General features: G+C 31.9%; 1 protein-coding gene across 1 annotated transcript; it reads left to right on the top strand.

Annotated features, from left to right (window-relative positions):
* Positions 1-8,418: 8,418 nt before the first annotated feature.
* LOC118044573 (aminoaldehyde dehydrogenase 2, peroxisomal) lies at positions 8,419-14,455 on the top strand. Its single transcript, XM_035052932.2, has 15 exons — positions 8,419-8,576; positions 8,783-8,925; positions 9,534-9,614; positions 9,691-9,839; positions 10,985-11,077; positions 11,169-11,292; positions 11,408-11,473; positions 11,568-11,634; positions 11,766-11,842; positions 12,706-12,819; positions 13,093-13,170; positions 13,257-13,408; positions 13,572-13,632; positions 13,743-13,849; positions 14,096-14,455. Exons 1-15 carry the CDS (start codon positions 8,468-8,470, stop codon positions 14,184-14,186), a joined length of 1,512 nt encoding a protein of 503 aa, XP_034908823.1. The 5' UTR covers positions 8,419-8,467; the 3' UTR covers positions 14,187-14,455.
* The last annotated feature ends 8,524 nt before the right edge of the window (positions 14,456-22,979 follow it).

Raw genomic sequence — 22,979 nt, 5'->3', positions numbered from 1 at the left:
ATCTTAATTATAGTTAATTTTTTAAATATTTTTATATGTTAAAATATATTAAAATGATATTTTTTTATTTTTAAAATTAACATATTAAAATAATTCAAAACATATAAAAAATAACTTTTAATAAATAAAATTAAATTTTAATAAAATATGATTTACACTGCATTTCTAAGTATTTTTTTGAATAATAATTTAGTTATTTTTCTTGCTCTGTCACGGATTTTTTTAAAAAAAATTATATTCTCCAATCTAATGATCATTATATTTCAACTTATATATAAATAATTTATTATATTTATAGTTTCTTTTTTATCAAAATATATGCTCTATGTACATCTTTTATATTGCGGGGTTTAATAATCTTCATGCATGCCAATCTTGTACAGATATAATGACTGTGATGATATATTTTATTTTTTTTGTTGAATTTTAGAATATTTAATTTGGAATAATATTCAATACTTAATTTGTGGGAAATTATTTATGATTTTAGGTGGAAATATATTAATATTTTAATCATGATCCACTATAAATTTGTTAAGAAAATCACGTCATTCATTACGCAGTAGAATGGAGTTGGCCACGTGTTGAGTCCCCAGAAAACAGACGGCCAAAAAATTACTTATAAATTAATGGTTTTTTTCTTTTGTTCATGAAAAACACTTGTATTTTTTAATCAACCTTTTCTTTTTTAAAAAAAATAAGTCTTTTGCTACCATATTTTGGATTTTTAAAAAAATATATTTTAATTTACTAATATTTTTTAATATTAGTTTAATATATTTTTGAATAAAAATATTTTTAAAATATTTGTGAAAAATAAAAGACAAGTACAGATTTCTAATCCCCCACGCTTCCCAGGTTGGACCGCGTTAGGAGTATAAAACAGGCAGCACCCGAATTCAACTCATAAACAAGAAAACCCAATTTCATAGATCCCTCCCTACCTCCCTCCCTCCCTCCCTCCCTCTTCTAAACAAGTATTCTTCCCTCCTCTCTCTGCCTGCAATCAATCTTTCATCGTCTGTTGTAAAAACCATGGCCGGAAACAGTTCTTACGAGACATCATGGGCTGATCAATGGGACTACAACAAAGACCCTGTTGTCTATCATAGCAAGGACGGCGGCGGCGGCGGCGGCAGCAATTCGACTGCCAAATACAAGCAGAAGGTTGGAGAAGGGCTTGGAAAGACCAAACAGGTTGCTTCAATTGGGTTCAAGAAGGTGAAAGAAGGGACCTCTGTTGGCTTCCAATGGATCAAAGAAAAGTATCAGAAGACTACCCAGAAACGCTAGTTTTGTCACACCATATATATATATTATTTATACATAGGTTTTACCTCTCTGTACGGTCTGTTGTTTTGACCACTACTGTCTTGTTTTCTTCTTCTTCTTCTTTAGTCATGGTATTTTCTGTTTTTCCATTCTTTTCGTTCATTATCATGTACCATAGGCCTCCATCCATGCTTTTTATGTAAGATATCATGTTCTATATATTTTGATTTTCTTTTCTTGTGTATTGATTATTGGATCAGATTTATTTGTTTGGCCTTAGTTCTACATCTTCTTCTCCATATATATATATATATATATATATATATATATATAGTTCCAATTATTCTCTGTTTGTTACCCTTTGAAACGAGTAAATTAAAGCCATTGACTTCCAAAAGCATGGTGCGTGCCTTATTCAAGTCACCACCGGCCGTTTGGCAAGGAAGGGGGAAAACGGAGAGGAAAGAAAAGGGGAGAGAAGAAAAGAACAAGAAAGATATGGAAGGTTTTTTCTGTCCCTCGGTCTCTCTTGGTGGTGGAAGATTTTTCTTGCTAGGGGATACAGTCTAGTCTGGTGGCAAATTAAGATTTAGCCATGTTTCATGATCTGGTTTATTAATTAGGTAAACTTTGAGCACTTGATGTCTGACCCGTGATTGGAGGGACTTGTTTCTTTCCTCTGCATCCTGGGTTCAAACCTCACCGTGCACGCCTGTCACCCCCGCGGTGCTTTACATGCTCACTGGGTTTGCAGGATGTTCAGTGAGTCATGGGATTAGTCGTTGTGCGCGCAAGCTGGCTCGGACACCCACGTAAATAAATAAAAAAATTAGGTAAACTTTGAACATGATCACAAGCTCAATCAATATTTTTTTATTGCTGGATTTTTATCAGCTCCATCAAACAATAATGTCTCTAACCATAAATCTAAATGGATCGAAAAATCACCACATATCTCTCCTTCAACTGACTATTTATATATATCCTAGAAATTTTTTTTTATCAAATTCAATGAAATAATAACTTACAAAAAATATATGTTTGAAAACCAACATACCATAAAGTCCTGAACTCAACTATCTATAAATTATTGCACCTCTTTTTTACGGTCATCACTTTGCACTTGCGTTTAAACAAAAAGCTTTATCAAGCTTGGCTTGCTTCCAAAAACAAAAAGCTTTATTAGGCTCGACTTGCTTCCAAAAACTGTAGCCTACAAGATAAAAATATTGTCAGTTAAATATATTTATAAAAAAAAAATAATAAAAAAAATGATGAAATAAAAAAAAATTATATCATCTACTTTGCGATCAAAACAGAGTCTTCGGTGTGCATGGTGATGAAATCGTGAACACACCAATTCTGATTTTTCGCACCAGACTGTAATCGTCGTGTGAAACATGTGAACATCATGTGTTGAATGTATTCCGTCCATATAGCCTCTAAGATGTACAATAATCTGAAATCCTTACAAACCATCACATCATTCCAGCCTGAAAGCTCTTTTTTCACATATTTTTTTGTTTTCTTTTTCATCTCGTATAAAAGATCACACAACCTATATGGTACAAATTAATTATATGTTAGTAAATGAAAAATAAAATTTTAATATTTCAAATAAAAAAAAGTATCATGAATTTGATCTTACCTAATTGTAGCGTGATTCCCGTGAACACAATGATTCTCATTATTTGCACTGGATTGTAACCGCCGCATGAAAAGCATGGACGTTACGTGCTGAATGTATTCCAACCATATTGCCTGTGACATTTACAACAGTCTGAAATCTTTCTAAATTGCCACGTCATTTCAGTCTGGAAGCTCTCTTTCTTTCCCATATTTGTTGGCTTACAAATTAATTATATGTTAGTAAATAAAAAATAAAATTTTAATATTTGAAGTAAAAAAAAAAGTATCATGAATTTGATCTTACCTAATTGTAGCGTGATTCTCCCAAACCTTCCTTGCAACATTATTATTAGTTCTCTCTCTTTCAAATTTTCCCTTCAAAGTAAAAATTTATAAAAGAAAAATTTCAGTAATTTTAATAAACTAACAAAATTAATATAAAAAGATATTTAAATTAATACTAACCTTAAACCTTGTAAACCATGCATCGACTTGCAATTTCCATTCAAGATGTTTGGAAACCCGACTTCATTGAAACAATAAAATTTTCATTGATGATTTAAAGGCTGATGTTATTATCCTCGTAGCCTCAATATTTGTAAACCTGAAATTGCATTCGTTAAATGAAATTATTTTTTCAAAAATTATTAAACATGTCGTTGTGAAAGCAAACAAACTTACATTGAAAAGTTGTCCTTCCACTAGCCTCATACTTGCAGGTAAATGGATCCCGTTGTGAAGGGACCCCCCCAACAACGTTGCGGTATTGCACTCAATGAGCCCGCGTCATGAGTCGATGTTTGTGCCTGAAGTGTAGAAGCAGAGAGAAGAAGATGAAGCCTTGTCTGTTCTGATTTTGATCTTTTAATTTAGTTTTACCGATGAAATATTAAATATTAATTATATATATATATTCGTCAATGATTCCATTTGTAAAGTCAAATTAAAATTTAATAGTTTTGGTATCTTGACTTTTTTTACCATCTAAAACACAAAAGGAAAATTATATATTAATATTTTTAATATTTTCATTGGTGTTTTCATCTATAAATTCAAATGAAAATTTTTAACTTGCATTGGAATTTTCAAAAAGCCCTCCAAATATTATCAATGAATTTTCATTCCATCGGTGATGTTTTTGGAAAAAAAAGTGAACCATCAAAAGAACATTAATTATCAGCACATTAAAAAGTGATTAGTTATCATAGTCACTGAAATATACTGATGAACATATTCCGTTGGTATACCCGTATATAACAAACACCATGAACAGTGTTAGGGAGAAGGGGAACAACTCCTATAGTCACTGGAATATACCAATGAAATTATTCCGTCAGTAACTCCGTTAGTAAAAATATCACGTCAACATATGATTTGTTTTTTTTTTTTTAATCCCATTGTAATACCATTTATAATTCCTTCAAAATATATCGAGAAAATTTTTCCATCGTCATATTTATGAATGTATTTTATTGTTGGGTTAATTACGTCAATAATTTCGTTTATAAAAGTCACACATCATCATAATGTTTGGCTTTTTTTCATTTCTTATTCTCCGATTGCAATTCTCTCAATATATACAAAAAGAATTTCTCTATCGGTATTTATTGATGGATATAGGGAAGAAGAATTTTGTTAATAAAGGTCATCACAATATACTAATGGAAAAATTCAATCAGTTTTTCTGTTTATATTTATTAATTTTTTGGTGGTGTTTTGTCTTTTTTTTTCCTAAAAAAATTAGGCTAATATGTAACATCTACCTGCGCGTCGAAACTCACAAAATTCTTTACTAGAAGACTTTTTTTTTCCTGGCTGAATAACTAAACTTTAATTTCATTTTAAATTTATTCCAACATGATAATATGTTTCAACATAATAAATAAATAATTCATTTAAAATAAATTGTGTTCTATGCCTTTTCCCTCTCTCTTCCTTAATTCTTCAAATTTATAAACCCCCTTTTTTCGTTAACTCCCACCTTACTGGTGAGACTTTATACTATATATTTTATATCATAATTTTGAACTATTAAACAATGACAGTTTACACTTCAGTACTCTTAAATAGATAATCTTTGAACCTTAATTTCGAATAAATTGATCATGTGCTTCCACATGTTTAGTTCTTGCATGAAATACTAGGTTTTCTGCTAAGCATATAGCACATTGATTGTCGCTTTAATGTAATATAGTTGGAAAATTAAATGGTTCGTGAAGATCTTCATTAGCTGCATTAGCCATGCGTTCTCCTGAGCTGCCATTGTTGCTTCTCTATGCTCAGCTTCTGTAGTTGATAATGATGCAGTGAGCTATCCAAGGCTGAACGCATGTCCAGTGGTAGACCATCTTGTGTCGCGGTCTCTGACAGAGTCAGCATCATGGTGCCCTAGCACCCTATATGGTGTTCCTTTTAATATCCGTCGAGCTGCTTCAAGATATAGTTTCCTTGGTTTCTCTATGAACCAACTAACGACTCCAACTGCAAATGTGATGTCCGGTCGTGTTATCTTCAATTAGATTAGACTCTTACAAGTTTTTTATACAATGTTGTGTTTTTCAATTCTCTACTTTCTTCTGCATATAATCTTGCATTGGGCTCCATGGGGGTAGATATTGGTTTGCAATCGAGCATCCGAACCTTTGCGTATTTCACCTGAGACAAGAACAAGCCATCATTTGCTTTGTTCTATTTTGAATCCAAAGAGGTGATTCAACTCTCCAAGCTCCTTCGCTGGAAATCTCCCTGAGAGATTTATTCTGATTTTCTGAATTTGTATCTCATCATTGTCGGTAATGATAAGATCATCTACGTGGATTAGGATAATTTAGAGTTTTCCATTTTTATCTTTTATAAACAGACTTGAATCTATCGGTGCGATAGATCAGTATCCAACCTGCAACAAGAACTCTGCTATTTTATCGTACCAAGCTCTTGGTGACTACTTTAGTCCATAAACAGCTTTCTTTAATTTGCATACATAATCTAGACGAGTCTTACTCTTAAATCTTTGTGATTGTTCCCCACACACACACACGTACATTTATGTATGTATGTATATGAAAATGCATTCATAACATCCATTTTCCAAAGCTTCAATGACTTATTGGCTGCAATTCTTAGTAAGACTCGTACTGTAGTGATTGGCTGCTGCAATTCTTAGTAAGACTCGTACTGTAGTGATTCTTGATAGTATACTGAATGTTTCATCGAAATCTATCTCATATTGTGTTATTTTAATATGTTTTTTTAGCTAATTAATTGGTTATATGTGATATTATTATATTTATTTAAATATATATTTATTATTGATAAAAATTTAATTTATTTTTAATATTTATATAATATTAGATTAATAAATTTAATATTTGATTTATAAATATAGAGTAAAGATAAAATATTTTGCAAAGAAATTAAATTATAAAGTTGTTATATTTATAAAATAATAGAAATTTTTCTGCTCCGCCCCTGCCTCTAAAGTCTTTTCTTTCTTTCTTTTTTTTCCTTCTTTTTGTATCTCATCTCTTTTTCATAAATTACAATGAGGAGAAATGAGAGAAAAAAATAATAAATAAATAAAAAATACGAGATGAATCCAATAACACTAATAAAAGTTACAATAGTACTAATGTTATGATTGGAGCTTTGATAAACCTCTTGGGCCTTTTTTTTATTTTTTTATTTTTTTATTTATTTATCCTCATGTATAGCTCTTTTCATAATATTTTTTTTTGAGATGTCATGGTTCATAATAATGAGAAGTCTGAATGTCATCTTCTGAATCATGAAATATACAAACTGAAAAAAGCTTTTTCATCATTCATGGAGGCTTTAGACATATGTTTGTCTAGAGCCTTTTGATTGGCCAAGATATTCTCCATCCAGTAAAAGTTGGCTCTTTTGCTCATCCTCGGGTTGCCGTAATGATATCGCTAGCCTTGACCCCATGGATAACAATTCTCCTCATCCTTGCCTCTGATATCGCACAGAGGATCTAATTTCAAAATTTCTTCACAAAGATATATATTTTAACTTCAGAAAAGTATTTGCCTCACTGTCATGTCTTTTTGGGAGATTGGCAAGAGCTCGTTCTCCAGTCTTTGGAGCTTCGCATCGTTCGTCAGACCGCCGGAGTGTCTACATGGTGACAAAGAGAACGTTATGGCCTTACCGGCTTTGATCTTCCATTTCTTCAGCTCTACCATGTCCGTTAGTGGTATGGCACTGCTACCATCAACAATATCTCAGAGATTCTTGCCGAGCAGGTAGAACTGCATGTGAACCAGAAATGTTTTTATTTATTTATTTACATGGGTGTCCGAGCCAGCTTGCGCACCACGACTAATCTCATGGCTCACTGAACATCCTGCAAACCCAGTAAACATGTAAGGTACCACGGAGGTGACAGGCTTGCACGGTGAGGTTTGAACTCAGGATTCAGAGGAAGAAAACAAGTCCCTTCAACCACTGAATCAAGACCTCAAGAGAACCAGAAATGTCTGCCGTGATGGCTTGGTGTGCCGACACTGTGCTAAGTAAATCTGGTCCCTGGCCAGTTAACTTCACAGTCCCCGAAGGTGGAGATCGGTTTTGGAGCAAATTGAGGTCTTTTTTTAATATTGATGTGTTTATTTCGATTAATTTTATAGATTTTAAATTTTATAATTATATAAATATTCAACAATCCTGAAATTTATAACATCCGAATTAATAATTTATCATCTGATGTTTTTTTTTTTTTAACATAATCAATGAATGCAATTTTATGGTGAGATTTCAACAATAATTATAACTCTGAAGTATATTTGTTAAATTTAATTGGATGACTAAGATATTGTTTATTTTTTATGTTTTAAAAATATTTTTAAAGAGAATTAAAATTTTTAACCACGCTTACAAATACACTTTAACTAATAAAAAAATCTACATCAAAAGATAAGTCAACATTTATTTTATTAAAGTGTTGACAAAATAGATTTGGTTAAGTTTATTGAATTATCAGAAAGTAGATTTGATGTTTTAAATATTTTTTTTAATTTAATTTAAAATAAAGTCAATTAATGGATAAGAATAACCTTTAAATCCTAAAAACATTGTTGTAATAAGTAATCTCATTTCTTTCAATCTCGTATCAAAAACAACTTGAAAAAAAAGTTTTACACAAAATATGGATTGGTTTGTACACAAAATAGAATTACAAAAGTGATATTCCATTGAATAATTCTATTAAATGAAAAAAACTTCCTTTAATTTTGAAACTACTTTTAATACTTTATGCATTCCCGCAAAATAAAGTCAAGCATCGAGGAACTTGTACAGCAAATATCAACAAATAACTATTTTTTATGAATATTTATATACGTTATGATTATTTTTAAAAAATATATATTAAAATAATATTTTTTTTATTTTTAAAATTAATTTATCAAAACAAAAAAAATATTAAAAAATTAATTTAAAATTTTTTAAAAAAATTGAAATCTTTCAAAAACCTTTATAAAGTTATAAACACGAAAAGAAACAATTGCATCATATTCAACCAACCCACTGAACCGTCAGAGTGAACATGGCGATCCATCTACCTAATCGACAGCTATTCATCGACGGAGAATGGAGAGAAACCGTTCTCAAAAAACGCATCCCCGTTATCAACCCTGCCACTGAACAGATCATCGGTCAGTTTACTCACTCACACTATATCCGTATGTATGTGTTTTGCTGGGTTAAAACGTTCATTTATGTCACTAATGAATTTTTTTCTTGCTTTAAATTTGTGGGTTCTTGTTATTTTAGTTGTTCAGTGATCTTGAATCTCATAAAAGACTTGCAACCTTGAAAAGATTTGATCTTTATGGTTTTGTGGAACATGGTACTTGTTCAGGTGATATACCAGCAGCCACTGCAGAGGATGTGGAGATTGCAGTTGAAGCAGCTAAGAATGCATTTTCTAGGAACAAAGGCAAAGATTGGTCCTCCGCGTCAGGTGCTTATCGTGCCAAGTATTTGCGTGCTATTGCTGCTAAGGTACAGTTTAATTTGCAGTTTTGCTGATTTTTTTTGTCACTCGCAACTCCCAAGATATATTACTTCTTAATAATCTTGGATTTTTTTTTCCTACCTTGCAGTTTGCTTGGATTCATCAGTTTATTTTGCAGTTAGTTATCTTTTTGCGTGCAATTAATTTCTAAATTGTTTAATTTTCTCTGTGATTGTGCACATTCATTGTTTTGAATTTCTTCTCTGTTATAGCTATTTGTTTTGCTTATGTGTCTACGCTTTACTTCTGATCACTATATATGTTCTTAAGAAATTTTCGTCATTTATCAGGTTAGTGCTGTGTGGAATTACAAAGGTTATGTTCTGTCATTTAGTAGTGTTTGGAGTCAAAATCTGAGAGGGATGGTTTCTTGGATTACTAAATAAGAAGCTCGCATTTTTTATATTCAAAACGTCAATGACAAATGATGTGTGTCAAATATGGAACCCGTTTTTCTTTCTAATGGAGTATGAGATAATCATTTGTTATTTGAAGTTTTTTTCTGCAATTATATCAATAATTTTCTTAATGTTGGCCATTGAACTTCCCTGATTGTCTTGGGTTCCAACTCCTATTTATCTTTGTATGTTTGCAGATAACAGAGAGGAAATCAGAACTAGGAAGACTTGAAGCAATTGATAGTGGAAAACCTCTAGAAGAAGCACTGTGGGACATGGTATACTTGTGGCACTTTCGAGATATTGAGTTGAGTATTATGTGCATTGTCTTATGTGGGAATTCTTGTTGTCCAGGATGATGTTGCAGGATGTTTTGAGTACTATGCGGACCTTGCCGAAGGCTTAGATACAAAGCAGAAAGCTCCTGTTTCTCTTCCTATGGAAACATTTAAGAGCTTTGTTCTTAAAGAACCACTTGGGGTTGTTGCTCTGATCACTCCATGGTATCTGATGCATTGCTGTGTGATACATTTATGCCTGTTTCTATCTTTCTTATGTAATGTTTACCTTCTTGTAATTAAAATTTTTCTGGCTTGGGCGTGTCAAATGTTTTAAAATGAATCGTTACCAGTAAGCTCTACATTTTTTTCAGCTACACCAACGTCAATGAATGTAGCACTGTAAAAAAAGCACATCATGGTTTTTGTATTATAGGAAATTAGGAAGCTGGAAGAAAGAATTGTATGGATCTTAGAAGATCTATTCATAGCATGGAAAAAAATATATAAAATGAAGTGTGACTTGTTAATTTCTTAGCACGTTCAAGAGCCTGGAGTTTCTAACTTTTCCATAATTTTTATCTTGCTAATAAAATGCCTTTATGAGTTGAGACCACTGGTGCCATCATAGTTTTTTAAGTACTATATTGTTTTGATAGTAATCATTCTCTTAAAATTGTTCAGTTGAAGTCTATGCAAGAGAGTGGTTTCTTTAATTCTGCGGAATATTATTTGAAGTGTCTGCTTTCCATTATTAGATTTCAGTTGTGAATTCTTTCTATCCAAGTCTTGTAACAACCTTTTACTGTTCTCCATTGAATTTGTTGTCACAATCTAACTCTTCACTTCTCCTGAGATGCAATGTGTTGTTGCAGTTATACTGGCTGCTTGTAGTTGCACTTGAACTCTACTTTCTTTGCTATCTGGAATGCTGTAGTCTGGGTTATAACTTGTAACTTTATATTTGTCACCTAGATGTCGACTTGCTAAATTCACAATGCACGCAACCATGGTTTTAGTTCCTCTCTGAAGTTATTTTTGTGCTTTCCAATTTAGTTTACAATCATCGATGAGGACTGGTCAAAATCCTCTTTGGTGAATAAATGAGACATCTGTAAAATACATTTTGCTCCATTGCTACCGTCATTATTTGCTACCTTCATTAGTATGTTTTAGTTTTATATCTTACCTAATTCCTTGATCCCATTCTTGAGTTTATGAAGATCCCTAATGTGATGGTATGTTGTCTCTAGGAGTCATGTTGGCTGTCAGTTTTTGTATTTTGGGACTCTCTTCATTGGTTACTTCTAAATTCTAATAATAAACCAGATGTTATAGAAACTAACTATTTCTTGTCTCTTTTGTTGAAGGAATTACCCACTATTGTTGGCTACATGGAAAGTGGCTCCAGCCCTGGCCGCAGGGTGCACTGCAATACTGAAGCCTTCTGAACTGGCATCTGTGTATGTCTGTGCCCTTAATTTGTTGGAGCTTGCATAAATTCTGGTGGTGGTTGGCCACGTTTCATGTCATTTATGATGTTTCTGATTTCAGGACTTGTTTGGAGCTGGGTGAAGTGTGTAGGGAGGTTGGTCTTCCTCCTGGTGTCCTCAATATTTTAACTGGGTTGGGCACTGAAGCAGGTGCTCCTTTGGCATCTCATCCTCATGTTGACAAGGTTCAGTATTCTGTTATTATTTGCTTGTTGGACACCTTTTCAATTCAGATATTGATGAGTACTAGTTTTGGGTTTTATATCTACCTTGCTTTTATTGCTAATAAGCTGTTGACAGGTTGCATTTACTGGGAGCACTGCTACAGGGAGCAGGATAATGGCATCTGCAGCTCAAATGGTCAAGGTATGTCTTGTGCTGAACAATTTTCTGTCACTTATTATATGCTGCTTGCTTATTTGTGCCTAATCACTGCTTGTAAATTGTAATATCTTGTCAGCCTGTTTCAATGGAGCTAGGTGGGAAAAGCCCAATCATTGTTTTTGAGGATGTTGATCTTGATAAGGGTTGGTTCCCTCTTAGCGTTCCTTTTTTTTAAACTTAATAAAGATTTATTTTTTTCAACAACACATAGGGGAAGCAAGTATGTGATCATGCAGGTGTTTCTATTAATAGTAGATTACTTGCTTTCTTCCAGCGGCTGAGTGGACCCTCTTTGGTTGCTTTTGGACAAATGGCCAGATATGCAGTGCAACATCCCGTCTTTTAGTGCATGTAAGTGTGATGCCCTTTGTGCTTAATATGCATGTCAAATCACTTTCATCTTGTGAGGCCAAAGTTGGGATTTTATATGTTAGCAATACCTGTACCACTTTCATCTTGTGCACGTTCCAACACCTTCCCCTTGCAGTTTACAGCTTATGCTTTGGCTTGATTTTCCATGCCTTGAAAAGCAGAATTGAACTAAAGATTCCTTTTAGCTACACCCAGAACTAGGAAGACCCTATAAAATGAATTTAGCTTCTTGAAATAGAGAAGCAGCATTTACCCTGCTCGAAACTCCAAGCCAACAGCCTTAAAGAGTTTTATAAATGATCCCTTGGAGCTGTGAAGATTACCAAAAACCAAATCTAGCTAAGAGTAACCAAATTTTGGAGTTTGTGACCAAGTCAAAGCATGAAAAGAAACCCTACATTGCTGCTATCCAAACATTAAAACAACGTTGTAAGGTACATTTGTCTTTGTCAAATGAGCTATCAAACCTTCTCAAAAGGCAAGTCTTTAAAAGTTCCCTCCAAGTCAGAGATTGCTGGTGTCTGGGGTCTATAAAACATTAACAGCAGCGGCTAATCTTCTTCATCTTCGAAGATTAATTGAAAATTCAGCTGTTTCTTCAAGAAAATGGTATTCCCCGAGGACAATAAAAACAACTTTCCTAATCTTGTAACTGTAAATGAGTGACTTGCCTGCAACAGCTTCTCCACTTAAAAGCTTGGATTTACTATGAGTGAAAGAAAATGGGATAAGAAATGTTTGGCTATCTGCATCCATCAGTGTATAGTTTATCAAATGATATGTTTATCTTAAAATGTGTTAGCCTTGTAAAAATTTAAGATTTTATTCGATTAATATTTCAGGAAAGCATTGCATCAGAATTTTTGGACAGGCTTGTCAAATGGACCAAAAAAATTAAAATTTCTGATCCTTTCGAAGAGGGTTGCAGGCTTGGCCCACTTGTCAGTGGAGACCAGGCAAGTATTTTTTTTTAATCCTACATTTTCCATTTCTCTTTGTTGGTTCAGATGGGGTGATATTTAGTTACAAAGTTCACTTTTCTACTATGTTTTGTTAGTAGGCAAGTATTTGTTAAAAATATCATTGTTTCAATTAATATCTGATTTGCTGTTCAACTTGTGATCACAAATAGTCACATTATGTATATGTATTTTGTTTTCCTTTCTGAACAATTAACTCTTCTTGGTGAACTAAACCTGCTAATTTAATTATTTACTTCATTGCTGCAGTATGATAAAATATTAAAATTCATTGCAGCCGCCAAGAGTGAAGGTGCAACCATTTTGAGTGGTGGGGATCGTCCCAAGGTATGTTTATTTCCTACTATTGGTAGGATTGCTCTGTCTCTATATCTTTTGGGGTAATTGAGTGATTTTTAAAAATACGTTGTCAGCATTTAAACAAGGGATTCTTTGTTGAACCAACCATCATCATTGATGTAACGACCTCCATGCAAATCTGGAGAGAAGAAGTTTTCGGGCCTGTTCTATGTGTTAAAACATTTAGTACTGAAGATGAAGCCATTGATTTGGCAAATGACACCCAGTAAGTTTATTCTTGTATCTCAATAAAGACAATGAACGTGTCTGAATACTTGGATGGGATATCATCTTCATCATCTTTGTGTTGCTTCTTTTATTGTTGTTTTTTCCCTTGATCTGCTCGGTTCTTGGATGTTTTGTTCTGACTTTCTATGGATGTCCCACAGTTATGGCTTAGGAGCTGCTGTTATATCAAATGATCCAGAAAGGTGTGATCGTGTAGCCAAGGTGAGACTTGAATTAACAATTAATCATGTGCAAATAACAAACCAAAATCTTCAGAGGGATTATTTACTTTTTGAGTTAATTTTTTTTTTCCTTCACCTCCATTTTTGCAGGCTTTCCGGTCAGGTATTGTCTGGATCAATTGCTCTCAGCCATGCTTCTGTCAAGCTCCATGGGGAGGCATTAAGCGCAGTGGTTTTGGGCGTGAATTAGGAGAATGGTACGAACCTAATTTCCTTGAAAGATATGCAAGAGACTATTTTTTATCAGCTAAATCCAAACGTTTAGAATTTTATGAATACATAACCAACATTTTCCCTCTATTTTTGCATAATGGAGAATTTTTTGGTTATGATGTAAACTGTCTGCAGCCTTATTTCACCCCCCGATAAATTATTGAAATTACTCTAGATTGGCATCAACTTAGTGCTGATTCTGACTCCTTTTGCTATCCTTTTTCTCTCAGGGGACTTGAAAACTACTTAAGTGTGAAGCAGGTAACTCAATATATCTCCGAAGAACCATGGGGTTGGTACCAGGCTCCCTCAAAGCTATAATAGCAAGTTTTCTGAAAATGAAAATGCGGAACGGCAGTTATAGTAAAATGATGGAAATGTGTGTCATGTAATAATGAACTCGAGTTGTGTACTGAATTGAAACTTTGAGCAGAATAAGAAATGTTTCACCAAACTAGATTGTTGTCTTGTATGGTTCAATGCGTGGCCTTTGCTGGTCCTTGCCATGAACTACTGGTGACCCTGTAAAAAATCTGGAGCATATATTGGTTTAATAGGGCATTTACTAATGATTCTTTTTTAATTTTTAAGGGAAGCATTCAGGAACCAACCTAACAGCTGATTCTAGGTGGTTATGTGTCTTCTAATGCAACCGTGACTTGCTTGTTTAATGGTTTGAGGTCAACCAAAGTTGACGCCTGGAGAAACCTGCGGCAACTTGGTTTTGTCAGTTGGCAACATGGTCAGCATTTTGATCCTGCTTTCCAAATCATAAGAGCAAGAAAATCAAAGTTTACACTGGGAGAAATCTGCGGCAACTGAACTCTGCAATCAGAAACTCTCAGGAGTCAGATCCACTGTTGCAGTCTTCTGCATCCTGCTAGCAGTAGTCGAGGTTTTCTTGCCGGATCGAGATCCTGCCTCGAACAGGCTGCTATGCCTCTTATTTCCCATGCGAGGGCCTATTCTCATCATCCATAGCTATAAGCTATCTATCTCTTTACCCATGCAATCTTGACTCTTAAGGATAGTTAGCACTAAGGGATGTTTATGGTACCGTTTTAACCTAAAAATTCAACTAAACCAAAAAATAATAGTTCTTGTTAATATAACTAAACCGAACCGAGAACCAGTTCAAACCGAACCTTAGCACCATGTGGGATGTCAATATATGACAGCCAAAATCCCAAGTTAACCCTAGCACCTCTTCCAGAAAACCTGTTTCATTTGACAGTCAACTAAAATTCTCACACTGCAATTTCTTTTCCAACAATGAAATGGACGTGCCCTTATCTGCACCTCACATGGTTCATATGAGATCCTGTTAACTTTACTCATCAACGCAGAGCACAAACATGTTGGCAGGCACCACGCACGGCCTAAATGAATGCAGTCGCGACTGAACTTAGCACAGGCCTCATGGTGTTGCAGTGGATGCTGGAATATTTCTACCTCTTTTCATCTGAAACTTGCAAGTGCATTTCCCCAATGTGACTGATTTACTAGCCTTGGATTGGAAGGCATGCCTGAAACTGCACAGGCCTCACGTTTTGCCTCCTTTAGGAAGCAAATTTACGCAAGATACGTAATTCATGATGGCCAATAGCATGTTTATTTTTATGTTTCAAAAATTTTTAAAAAAATATTTGAAAATTTTTTAACTTTTTATTAATTTTAAATTAATATTTTTTTAATATTTTCAAATCATTTTGATATACTAATATCAAAATTAATTTTTAAAAAAATATATATATATCATTGACATATATTTTAGCATGAAAAGTTATTTGAAACATAATTATAACTACATTGCCTAACACGCTCAACCGATGGTTCATTAATGGGTTTATTCCACAATAATTATATATTTGAGTTTTTTTTAATAATATTAAAAATTTATATAATTATTAATTTTAAAACTCGTAAAATTAGTTGAGTTAAGTGCAAATTGGTCCTAATATCCCTTTAATCAAAATAATAATAATAAACCTATCGACTGGGGACATACCATATTTATACATGTATGTATGCGTGGGTGACTTGATTACCACATCAGGATTCTGAGCCCCGTGGGCACCTTATCTCCATGAATAAAACCGAGTATCTGTGATGGTGACAGTGATGATTTGCAGAGATATTTTGTGGACTCTCATCTTTTCTTCACGAAGACATTGACAAGATCGTTTGGTTTCGGAGATAAGGATGACACGATTCTCAAAAAAGATAAGCGTTCGACCATATTAAATGCTCCATTGCCAGTACGCACATTAATGTTCAAATCAAGTGAATTCAGCCAGAACATTTTAATGTCCCAAGAGCCAAGTTTTTTCTTTAAATTAGCACTGTAATACAAAAAAATAAATATTAGACCAGTTAAAAACATGTTTATAAAAATAGCTGCAATAAAAGCAGTTAAAAATATATCTTATTAAATTTTATAAAAGCTAATTTAAATTTAAAATTTTAAAAATAATCACATATTATCTTTATCACAGTTGCAATAAAAGTATAAAAATAAATAAATATTAGTCTCCATCTCAAATAAATAAAATCTTGCGTTGTGGGTTGCATTCTATACTAGGTCAAATCATTCAGAAGCCTATCTTGATTTTAGTGGGTGTTTGGAAGTATGATAGCGATTGCTTTTCAAATAGCTTTTCGTGCTGAAAAGCATGCCAATAATATTTTTTCATTTTTTAAAAATTATTTTTAATATCAGCACATCAAAACGATCTAGAAAGTACAAACCGAACTCAATTTTAGCAAAAAAAAAAAAAAATTGAATTTTTTCAAAAAGCTGTTTGGACCGCAGCTTCTTAAATCTTGGACAAACTGTATTCTTGTTAATTTTTTGCAATTATAGTAAATGCGTGCTTGTTTAGTGTGGTTGTTGTTATTTTTTAAATAATTTTTTTTATTTTTTTAAAAATAATTTTTGATATCAGCACATTAGAATGATTTGAAAACACTAAAAACATATTAATTTGAAGTTAATAAAAAAATAAAAAAAATTCAATTTTTTTTAAAAAACGCTTTTGAAACGCAAAAACAAACAGGCAAGTGTGGTTGTGATTACTTTTCAAAATATTTTTCATGCTGAAATATATTAAAATGATGTTTTTTTATTTTTAAAAATTAGCGCATCAAAACGAATCAAAACATAAAAAAAATAATTTTTAACTAAAAAAATTAAATTTTTAAAAACACATAAACAACCACATTTTCAAATACTCTCCAAAAATCTTTGTATACAGGGGTTGTAGAGTTCATTCTTATCCAATTCTATATTCACTCCAAAAAAAAAAAATCCATACTCATTAGTTCTCCAAGTGGACAAATCATGCTTGCTTTATTTAAAGTTTAAAATTTAAGATAGTTTTTAAATTTACATAAATATTACCATTATTACAATTGATTATTTTTTTTAATGCCTTATGGAATGTTAAGTGCAGTTTAGGCTACAACTGACTTAGATTTATAATTTAAAAATTACAATTGAACATTTTTCTTAGCCGTTGTGTTTAATAAATTTATTTATTAAATATCAAGATATTTAATATTATAATATATATGATTTATTTGAAATCAATTTGAAATAAAAATCAACACACATAGGATTTATTGAATAAAATAAAAAGAAAAAAATATACTATACAAAGCTACACATATTTAAAATATTATAAAAATAAATATTTTTTTATTTCTAAATATAAATCTAATATATAAAAACTATAAGAAAAATTACAAATAAATCATGCTAATCTCTTCAAAAAAAATAAACATATCCAATATAATTAAAACAAATAATCACTATTTAAAAAAGGATAAATAAGTGAAAAAAATCACAAAAAAGTAAAATACAAACTTAAAAATCATTAATATATATATATATATATATATATATATATATATATATATATATATATATATATATATATATATATAGAGAACGAGGCCAAGCCAAGCTCCTAACCCATTAACAAAAGGCTCACACACGTGTCTGCAGGGTTAGCCTTAATTGCACAAGACTTACTTGCCCCAAAAAAAAAAACAGATGACATGTTGTCTAGAATGTCTAGATTCCAGCTAATGTGGTGACTAGAAAATTAGGGCGGCTAGTTTTTTTTTCTAAAATCTCATTTTCAACCCAAAACATCTTAATAACCTAGTAAAACAAATAAATAATATCTAAAAGCATAAAAAAATTATTTCAAAACTCAAAATCAACCCGAGCTCATATTTGTTTTTTAGACATTTTCAAGGTAAAAAAAAAAAAAAAAAACACCTAATTTGAACTCTTCTCATGATATGAAACTATTTAGAACAAAAATCTACTGTTTTGATGGCTAGAATCATAGCAACAAAAACTTTTTTTCTCTTGGCTGGAATTCAACAATATCTTATCTCTCTCCTCACCCAAAAAGAATTGAAAAATGATAAAAATAAAGTTTAGTATTGAAATTAATTTTTCTAGAACTAAAGTCGATCACCTAATAGTTAAAAAAAATAAGGGACTCAAATGTACTTTTTAAAAAAATTAAAAGGCATCACCTATTTTATCTGAGTTTTTCTCTTCGATTATTTGTCTTTCAATTCAATCATCTCTTAAAAAAAAAAATGCAATTAGGTGTTAATAAGAGCTCAATTGCGTAAAAAAGAGTTTGAGGATCAAATTAAAATTTAAAAAAAAAATTCACAACTCCAATCCACATTAATATATAAAATGGTGAACAATGATTTTAGAACAGCTAAAATACTACACCTTCTAGCTTTATACTTAATAATACTTGATACTTAATGTTAATTAGCAAGAATGTTTGCACTACACCATGGGTTAGAGAAATTTTATGAACGTAAAAAACAAAAATGTTCAACTGATGCTAGCATTTTTAAAGAAGCAAAAATAATCAATGACTCGGGTAATTGAAAGAGACTACACATGTTGTCAAAGCTGGGATCCAAAAGGCAAATAAAAAAATACCATGAATTGAGTATCTCATATTTATATTTAATCAATTAATTTAATTTAGTTCAAAAATAAGATTTCTTTTTTAAAAAGATCAATTTAATAAAGATCGGTGAAAACTCAAGATAAGGCATGTCATTTTCAAAATCACTAAATAATTTCATTGAAAGCTTAAAAAAAACAGAGTTCAATCTCTAATTAAATAAATGTCAAATGATGAAACTAAAAAAAATAAACAAAATCGAGTGAACCTTCTAAACCCGAGTTAATTTCTTAAACCTACAATCCATTAAATTCTAGACTTAGAGGCCGTTTGTTTACGCGTTAAAAATCACGTTTAATGTAAAACGCAGGAAGCAAGTGTTTGGTAAAGGAAAAACCACCGATTACTGTTCATGGGCTCCATTAATTTTTGTATTTGAAACGCAGGGTTGAAAGAAGCAGCTGAAGGCTGCTTTTCTTGCACTGTTCACGTAATTGCACTGTTCAATGAAAAGTGCAATTACATGAATAGTGTGCATCAGCACACTGTTCATGTGAACAGTGCAATTCGCTTGCACTGTTCACTTGCACTGCGGTTTTTTTTTTTTAGTGTGTTAAGTTTTTTTAAATAAAAAAAAATTAGTTTAGAGTGAATTTTATACTTGATAATATTTTATCTAATTTTATTATACATTAAAAAAATTATGAAAATTGTAGTTCTTGTAAAATTATGAAAATTATAGTTCTTGTCGGATGTATTTTGTACGTAATGGAATTGTAGATGGTTTTATAGAATAATAAAAAAATATTTTATATTAAGTATGATTTATTTCATGATGTAATAACAATAGTTAAATCCACAATATTTAAATTAAAAATCATCAATATTAATATATATTTTTTAAAATTATTTTATAACCTCAATTTCAAAAGCATTCTTAACCAAACACATTAAACTACTTTTTGTTCAACCTCAATTTCAACCACAATTTTAACCAAACACCTATTTTTTCAAATCAACCTCAACTAAAAGCACTTTTTTATAAAACAATTTTTTTCAAATCACAACCATAACAGCTACCGCAATACCAAACACACTCTTAGACTTAATCAAGAAGCTCAATACCCAAACAATTTAATATTGGGGATGAAATCGAGAAAAATATAAATTTTAAAAATTTTTCAAGCAAAAAAAAAAATAAAGATCAAATTTGATAGAAAAAAACTCAAAAAGAACATAATTATATAAAAAAATCAATTTTAAGAAATATCTCAAATAAAAACAAATAACAGTAAAAAGAATGGGGACCCAATATTACAAGTGAAAAAATTTTAAGGGGATAAAATTGAATAAAAAAATTAAAATTTATAAATTATTCAAAATAAAACAAAGAATAGTCAAAGAACATCAACCAAATTTGAAGGAAAAACCTATTTAGAGGGCTATTTTAAGAATTGGGAATGCCAATACGAAAATCAAGAAGAAGAGAGGAAAAAAAAAAAAAGTTGTTGCTCCAAATTATAGACCTGTTGATGACATACATTGCCCATGCATGAAAGAGTTGCCGAGATGATTTAAGCGTCACCCTAAAAGTTGACATTTGGCCACCAAACAACGCTGCATGTACCGAATTGCTAATGAGAGAACCTGAGAACTAGGGGTGTGCAAAAACTAGAAAACCGAGAAAACCGGAAAAAAATAACCAAAAAAACCGAACCATAAAAAAAAATTGATTAAAATTTTGAAAAAACTGACCGGTTCGGTTCGGTTCGGTTCGGTTTTGGTTTTATAAGCCTAAAACTGAAAAAAACCGAACCCAGCCCAAACCAGAAAAAAAAAACTCGAGTCAAACCAATTTAAATTGGTTTTTATCCTAAAAAACCGAACTAAACCGAAACCGGTCAGTTTAAACTGATTTCAGTTTTTTTTATAAAAAAAAATCAGTTTGGTTACCTTTTTTTTATAAAAACAAACCGAATAAAAAATGATCACCTCTACTGAGAACTACAAAAAAAAAAAAAAAAACTAACTAACTAACTAACTAAAATGACAAAAAACAACCCTAAAAATCCTTTTCTTTTCTTGTCTTCAAAGTCAATAAAATCATTTTACTATGCTTAAACAAAAAACCCTTAAATGCTAGTTCTTTTTTTAAGAGAAGGTCAAATAAGTAAATTTATTCTACCAACAAAAGATAAAACGATTGATTTGCCGATATTAATTTGCAAATGACCAATGAGTCATAGAAAATGATAATAAAACCCCAACTAGCAAGATTATTGTTTATTGGAATGAAAGGTAAAATGGAAAAAACATATTTTTGATTCATAATATTCTGTAGGGGTGTTCACGGTTCGGTTCGGTTCGGTTCGGTTTAGACTAAAAAAACCAATCGAACCGAATTACAGTATTGCTGCAAAAAATAAACCGAACCGGACCGAAAACCGATTCAAACCGAACCTGTCCGGTTCGGTTAAATCCGGTTTTTTAAGGAAAAAACCGGGAAACCTAATCCCATGGGTTTTTTTGGTTTTTTTTCTAAATTGGCTTACGGTGGGCAGGAATTCACTTCAAAGAAAGACAACCATGGTATATAGCAATTGTTTATGCATGATCAGCAATGTTCTTTCCCCGGCCAATCTGGTCTACACATTGTGAACTCCAAGCTGGGGTTCTTGCAATCCAAACTAGACCCCAAGTAGCTTCTCAGCCTAGTCGAATCGCTTTCCTGCAGTATTAATTAAGAGAAGTGCATGCCACCTCTTGTAAGTAACCAGTCAAGCAAATCCATGTAATTAAACTATTATCCCCATATGTTGGATTTCTGGAAATTTTGAAAAATCTTTAAGGAATTCTAGACTTTGGGATGATACCTCCATTAGTTGTCCAGATCTTTGTTGTGACTGGAACGTTCCTTGTCTGTGCCCATTCATGTCGTTGGAGTTTGTTTGCGGCCATGCTTCCCTACCACTGAAATGTAACATATATAATTGAATTAGCTTGAAATTATATCGACACGGTGCACAGCAATATCTTTACTTGATGGATGCGGAGATGTGGGTTATTTACTTGTTAATCAGCTCAAGAAGAGATAGATGCAGAGAAGATGTTAGGTTTGGTGTGGGCGGCGGCTGTAGAAGAGATAAAGCTAGAGAAGAGATATATGCGGAGATGAAGGTAAGAGGCAGAGAAAATGAAAAATTTAGGTTTGGTGTGGGCGGCGGCTGCAGAAGTAAATTGTAATGTTAGGTTTAGGTTTACACTTTATTGTACTAGTTAGTATTTATACTAGGTCAGTAGGTCGTTTCTTCTGGCTTTTGTTTTACGGGTAGCCGGTTCGGTTCACCGGTTTTGGTGGTGAAACCGAAACCGAACCGAACCGGAAAGAGTTTTGGTTTTGGTAATCGGTTTAATCGGTTTTTTATCTCGGTTCGGTTTTCTCGGTTAATTTTTCATCGGTTTTTTCGGTTATTCGGTTTTTTTGAACACCCCTAATATTCTGTATCTCTGAAGAATAGTTTTCTACTTTTTATATTTATTTTAATAAAAAAAAATTATTGGAGAACTACTATAATTTTTTATATATTATATAGCAAATTAGCAAATAAGGTCTGAATTGAGCAACTTATCTGTTATGTTTAATAAATTTAGTTGTGGACTAGATTTGTTGCTTGCGCATCGTCGTGGGTCAAACAATTTATTTTTTATGTAAAAAAAGTGATAGGTTAGAAAAAATTGATGTTTCAAGTCATTGGTTAAAGTGACAATTTAAATAATATAAAGAAAACAATAAAAGAATTGGTAAAAAAAAACAACAAAAAAGGAACCACAATTGAGTCTATTTAGATTATTAAACAACTCAATGCCAACCTAACTGAAGAAAAACGAAAAAAGAAAGTCAAATTTAAAAAACAAAAAACATCAACTTAAAAAAGAAGAGGAAATCAGGTGAACTTTCTAAATCTAGTCTAATCTAAAAAACTTGCAGCTTGTTAAATCATGGACCTAAAGTTCAATTAAGAATCTTAAATGTTATCCAATTTAATTTTGAATGATGGAATTGTTGAAAAAACTAAAAGAACGGGGCTAAAACCCAATAGCAATGAAATTCGAAAAAAAAAAAATTGTTCCAAAGAAAAAAAATACAATTAAAAGAATTAGGACC

Source organism: Populus alba, chromosome 12 (assembly GCF_005239225.2).
Source record: "Populus alba chromosome 12, ASM523922v2, whole genome shotgun sequence".
NCBI lineage: Eukaryota > Viridiplantae > Streptophyta > Magnoliopsida > Malpighiales > Salicaceae > Populus > Populus alba.
This window is presented reverse-complemented; position numbering and strand designations above follow the sequence as displayed.

Excerpts from the sequence above, each read along its gene's own strand:
- LOC118044573 (XM_035052932.2), top strand. The coding sequence starts at position 8,468 with ATGGCGATCCATCTACCTAATCGACAGCTATTCATCGACGGAGAATGG. Across the intron at positions 8,926-9,533 it reads TGCGTGCTATTGCTGCTAAG|ATAACAGAGAGGAAATCAGA; the intron begins GTACAGTTTAAT and ends GTATGTTTGCAG. Across the intron at positions 11,474-11,567 it reads CTGCAGCTCAAATGGTCAAG|CCTGTTTCAATGGAGCTAGG; the intron begins GTATGTCTTGTG and ends ATATCTTGTCAG.